The sequence below is a fragment of the Xiphophorus hellerii genome, chromosome 9 (genome assembly GCF_003331165.1).
Source record: "Xiphophorus hellerii strain 12219 chromosome 9, Xiphophorus_hellerii-4.1, whole genome shotgun sequence".
NCBI classification, from domain to species: domain Eukaryota; kingdom Metazoa; phylum Chordata; class Actinopteri; order Cyprinodontiformes; family Poeciliidae; genus Xiphophorus; species Xiphophorus hellerii.
This window is the reverse complement of record NC_045680.1, coordinates 1976596-1982712: the sequence shown is the minus strand read 5'-3', so window position 1 is coordinate 1982712 and position 6117 is coordinate 1976596. Positions and strand designations below refer to the sequence as shown.

At 38.3% G+C, this 6117-nt stretch overlaps 1 protein-coding gene across 1 annotated transcript; it reads right to left on the bottom strand.

The window, feature by feature from the left end:
• Positions 1 to 650: 650 nt before the first annotated feature.
• Positions 651 to 5856, bottom strand: LOC116726030 (alpha-2-HS-glycoprotein). Its single transcript, XM_032572500.1, has 7 exons — positions 5543 to 5856; positions 4845 to 4955; positions 4140 to 4227; positions 3442 to 3608; positions 2848 to 2955; positions 2016 to 2102; positions 651 to 1398 (listed from the first exon to the last, which is right to left on the bottom strand). The coding sequence occupies exons 1-7, from the start codon at positions 5768 to 5770 to the stop codon at positions 919 to 921; spliced, it is 1269 nt and encodes a 422-aa protein (XP_032428391.1). The 5' UTR covers positions 5771 to 5856; the 3' UTR covers positions 651 to 918.
• Positions 5857 to 6117: the final 261 nt, after the last annotated feature.

The following is a 6117-nucleotide window of genomic DNA, read 5'->3' as shown; positions in this document are numbered from 1 at the left end:
GTCTGTTTGCCACTTTGCAAATTTCCTGCCCGCCTTCGATACCCAGGAGTTGCCATTTCGTCGTTTCCGACCCCCATTTCTGAAACAAAACATGCTATAGATGTTGTACTTTATATCTTAAGTATTTTATTTAATTTTTGAGACAATAATGCACTATTATGTTAATTTTACGTTATCCGGGTCGTTTCCAACTTTGGTTATGGATGGTGTAGTCCTTTTGCCCCTTTGCCATCTTCTGTTATTGTAGTTTTCACACAAGGCTTTTTGAGGTACTAAAAATGTTTTTTTTAATGTATTATTCAATGTTATTGCTACACAAAACGCTATTTTGACTTGTGAAGGTTGTCACTGTCACCTGTAAAACATGTTCCCTTATTTTTCCCATACATCTTGGATATGTAGGCATATGTTGTAATTATATCACAGGGAAAGAATAAGTGACATTAAATCCAACAAATATTCTTATACTAACATCAGTTACATTACTTAACATAAATATTTTCAAAATGGGATACTTACTTTTTAAAAATAAAGTAAATATTTGCAAAGATTTGCCGAAATCAAGCTAAATATTTGACCAGTTGAAATATTCAGGTCTAAAACAATGTTTTTAGATGGAAAAAAAAAGAGAGAGAATAAATCCAAACTTCTCTATTATCTTCAAGTAGTTTACTGGAGATTTATTACAATTTCTTAAAATGTGAGTAGCCATTTTTAAATTCATGTTTGAGCTGCTTTGGGAGCAACAGTACAGAAGAGAGGTCGCTTGAAGGCCACAGAGAAAAAAAAATGCTTTCCTCTCATTAGCACAAATTATTACAAGCCTCCAGTGACGGGGATTGGAGCAGTTTATCGGTTCAGACTCTCAGTGGGTAAATCATACATGAGTAAATGGATTTCTGAGCAGCGAAGGACTGGTTACACTGTGGCATATCGAGCCGGACCAGGACAGGATCGAAAAGGAGATGACCCACTGGGGAAATCAGACAGGAACACCGGACTGTGTGAGGGAGAGGTCTCCGTCAAGCTCTGCCGCTTGTCACGCTTATGCCTCGGGTAGCGGAAGTTAAACGGTGGACGCCGGGCCACCAGGACTCCAATTTCCTCAGAGGATGAATCCAGAGTCCCTGTGTTCTGTTGTACTATTCTCTCAGCAGACTCACTGGAAGAAGAGAGAAGGACGGAGGGGTTAGCCACAACTGGGGGATCTGTAGGAAGAGAGGGCGTAGCTTTGGGGTCAATCAGAGCTGGCTGAGCGACATCGGGAGTCGGAGGGTCAGAGGGAATGGGCTGCAGGTCAATCACAGGGTCATCAGGCAGAGGTGGAAAGGTTGGGATCATGGCGTCTGTGGGGAGGTCGTGAACCTGAGGTTTTACCGGTTGGACCATGTCCACATTCTGCAGAGAAACAGATAACATTCCACTGAATTATCATATCACCAGCTTGTTCAGACATGCAGGGCGCCATGCAACATTATGTTCACTAAACAGTCACACAAACTACTGCTAAAAACAGAGCAAGAAAAAAAATCAGCTAAATAAATCATTTGAATCAGGCTTACCTGACCTTTCAACAATCGTCATGTAAGTCTTTCACATTTATAAGTCCCCTAAGAAACATAATGTTTGATATTTCCCAGTTTTGTTTAAAATTCACCATACATTAATAATTATTGAACGATTTATTCATACATCCTTGTGGACATTTTGGTCCTTTGTAATCTGAATGGTGCGTACTGTTGAAGTTTGAATGCGTTAAATTTCTAAGTAATTTCATGTCACATGGTTCTTTTAATATTTCTATTGCCATTTTGTTTGTAAAAAAGCTATTCAATAAACATTTGTTTAATTGTAAATGAACAAATTTTGTTGAAAAATGTCGACAGACTTTTCTATTTATGCTTTCTCTTTATTTTAATCACGCTGATTACTGATTTGTATTGTTTCCAATGGAAATGACTTCTATAATGTGGTGTAAAATACAACAGAACAATAGAACATTAACTTTTTTGTACCTGTATTTTATACATCTCACAGGACACCTGGACATCCGGGTATTTGCTCACATCTCCGTACACGGATCCTGCACAGAAACCTGCCGTCTGAGGGAAGGGGAAAAAAGACAATTTATTTTTTTAGCAGTTGTTCAAATATTTACATGGAGTGTCAGCATAATTCTAAATCCTGTCAAAGTTTTGTAGTAAGAAAAAAAATCCTACACTGAAGCCTTTTCACAACACAAAGCTTAAAAATAGAGAATAAGTTGTCATGTTTAAAAAGGAACATGTCCAGGAACTGCTCAGGTGACAACAAATGAGATACAAACTGAAGCTTTGGCAACATTAATTACCTTCAAAATGTTAGGAGAGTTGACAGCATTATTTACTCTCTGGAACAACTTTGTTTAATCTATTCATAGAACACAGCAAATTCATTCTTTGTTGGGTGTCTACTTGTGTGTTGGTTCGCTTATTTATTATTATTGTTAATTTTAGACTGAGGTTGTAGAAGTTTTTGCTAGGAATAACAGCACCTTGTACATTTGTTTGCTCACCTAACAATTTCACACTGAGAAAACTGACTGAAAACTCTAAAAAGGATCTAACTAATGCAGAAACAAGAAAAATATATTTTATTGTATCTGCATTAGTTAAAAAGCATGTTTTCTTGTCTTTCCATTTTTGGAGATTGGTGGGATATATATAATATTTTCCAGCAGGGTAATCTCTGAGGATTGTAAAAAAATATATGTGTGCAAATAAACATAAAAATAATATACATTAGTCACAGATGTTACTAATGGAGCGACCCCTTGACGTTTGACCGGGTTAATGCCTGCTGAAGTACCTGTGTGTCTGATTTGAGAGTCAGTCGCTGGCAGGTCCCTCTCTCCGTAAATCCCTCTGGACACTGCTGGACCGTGTACTCCACAAACACAGCTTTTTTTGGCACATTCTGTGTAATAAAATGATGTGACAAACTGCACAAATACATTCACAAGTACTGTCAGCCGGAGAGCCGTTGTATTTTTATGTGAAATGTCCTGTAATGACCATCATTGGCCATAACCCTTTAGTTTTCATCTCACAGCTGCACCGCCATTTACCACGAGAGGCAATATACAAAGATTTAGTTTACAAAGAAACTATTCTGTTCTGTATTTGCTCCCCAAACATAAGCTGGCCAAGCCATAAAGGCATAAAAAAAATCTTCATTGATCCTTTGAAGCCTTGTGCTTCCATTGCATTATAGTTATTGCTGAGTGGTAATGGTTTTCAACTGGCCCAAAGAAGCTAAAACCTGCCCTATAATGTCTGCCCAAACACACCCAAAGATTAATCTTCTGTGTAGTTTCCCCATAAAACTAACACTCAATACATTGTTGAGCAATGAATTCAGGAGCAGAGACTCGTTTCCTGCCAGCATTAACCACTGCGGTACCTGAGCCGCAGCTCGGGTGACCCGTTTCACGCCAAGCCCAGCGCCCAGAGTGGACTGCCTCTTATAGGCCTCCAGAGTGATCCCTGCGGTGTCCATGGCCACCGGGCTGTCTACGGAGAGCAGGACGGGACACGTTGGACAAGTCTGCAGTAGCTTCTCTGGAGGATCTGCAGCGACAAGAGCTTGCCTGAGTGATCTTGTGCACATCTAGTAGATCTAGCAATAGGGTTTATTGATCTATAAAGATGTGGGTTAAAACACAAGCTAGAGCTTATAGAAAAAAAATTGTGAAATTAAAATAAAAAAATTAAAATAAGGACAATGATTGAAATAAGCTTTAAATTAGTGGATTATGTTTTGATCACAACTGATTTAGAAAGACAAACATTTGGCGCAATCTTCTTTTGTCTGCAAGTTGATATTTTTGTTAATGATTACATCTTTAAGTGTCAGAATAAATATTCGGGGAAAATAAAAAAGCAATATTTGCACCACTATTTTAACTGTAGTTCCAATTTTTACTGAGTTTGTAGTGAGTATTACAGTTTTTTTTATATTAGCACTAGCTGAAGCTTTAGCAACACAGTTTATATGGCACAAAGCCATTCAGTGCATAACAAGGCTATGTATTTAATTTTTTTAATATGTTGTTATGTCACTGTAATATGCTCATTGTGTTTAATAATATAAAGCTTTACCTGGCACAAGAGCGCAGTCATAGCTGTGGAGGTAGGAGTAACCCTCAGGTGTGTGCAGAATGGTGGTGTTGCAGTTACCTGAGATTTGCTGAAAGAAATCAGAAAGACAAGTTCTCTGGTTTAATCACTCAGTCATAAATGCTTTGAATGTTTAATATAAAAAATATCTCCAAAAATGAACCTAGATTGGCATCAAAGCAGAACAAATGTCTTCATGACTCAAGCCAATTAAGTTTAAAGTTCCCTTGTCACTCGTGCTTGTTATGACCCCAAGATGACCTCAAGGTCTAAGGGAACACTATGTTCTCTGGTAACATAGTGACCAGAGAAACAAGTGAAATTTAAAAAGGATTTATTACAAAAAAAGAAGGTTTCACAAAACCAAAACACAATATAATTTGTGAAGAATAGGACTAAAATAAACTAAAGAATGCTAAGTGCAAATTAAATGACAAAATGCAGAAATAAGTCTAAAGTAGCTCAAAATAACCCAAAAAAAAGGAACACAAAGGGAGCACCAAGTCTCGCAAACATGAGCTCCTAGCTTGAGTAAAATCAAGCTAGAGCAGAGTCAAACTGCTTAGCAGAACAAGCAGAAACAAAATATTTCAAGCAGGAAAAGAAGAAGTCCAAAAACATGAGATGTATAGCACAAATGCAAATATTTGTATTTGAACAAAGCATTCGTGTGTTTGTGTGTCCTACTGTTTCCATGAAGGGTCTGACGTCACAACGCTTCCACGGTTTTGGACTCCCGATGTGACATTTGGTCTCCAGGACATCCAGGTCCAGGTAATACACATTACCTCCTGGTCCCTGTTATTCACAATGCAAACACAAGTCACAGATTACATGAGCCACTGACTTTTTCTGATCACTGTAACATCTGGCAAAAGCTGAGTGTATACTTCACATAGATGGAAACTCTCATATATGCTGATATTGATTTTAGCCATAGCCCTGAAAATAAATGATTACTTTTAGGTTAGAAGGTTAAATAATATCTGTTAAAACCTAATCGATTGCACAGTTAGTTCTTAGACTTCAGCAGCAGAGCGTAAAGTTCATAAAACCGCTTTGCAGAGGCAGGTGTGTACTGAAATGACCTGGACTTTATTAATAGTTACTCCAGTCCTACTGACCATCTTTTATTAGGCTTCAAAGGAATTTTATTTGAACAAATATTAAAAGTGAGATTCATCAGAGAAAACTGATTACAGCGAAGCATAAACAGCAAATATTTCCTGTTGTTTTTAGCTACAGATGTCCCATTACTGTTTCTTTTATTAGGCCCAGAGCAGCAAAACCACTGCAAAAGCCTATTGGACATATTTATACTATAGTACTTTTTGTGTGTAGCTGAAGAACTTCCCGCTAGTTGCTGATGTTTTTGCTGACCTGACCTGAGCGTGCAGGTAGACATTGGCGATGCGGTTGAGGGCAAACTTGTAGCCTTCGGTGCGATCCTCGTTGATGTAAGTGACAGCCAGGCGAGAAAGCTTCTCCACAGCTTTGTCGTTACAGGGAACTGGAGCGAGCTCGATGGGCATCAGCAGAAAACCCTCCCCGTTCACATGGAAAGTGTGAAGAGACATGAGCGATATTAGCAGCAAAAATGTGCAGATGTCCATGGCCACAGACGTATGGACGGAAAGCTAACGGTTCTGAACTGACGTTTGTTCTTCTGTGTTTGCCTTCCAGCCAGAAAGTGACTTTTGGAATCAAAAACAGAACGCTGAAAAAAAGCCAAGGACAATGTTTGTTTGAGAACAGAGGGGCTGATATATGTGGATGAATATCTAAGTGGTACTTTTAACCCCTGGTGCACGGATGGAGCAAAGGTCAAAACTGTCACTGCGCTCAATTTGCAATTAAAGGGCTGTGAAAATGTTTTTGATCCCTTATTTTGTTTTACTAAGCTCAGATCATCAAGTTTTAATGTTATACAAAACTTGATGTTTTACTTTCCAGACAATTG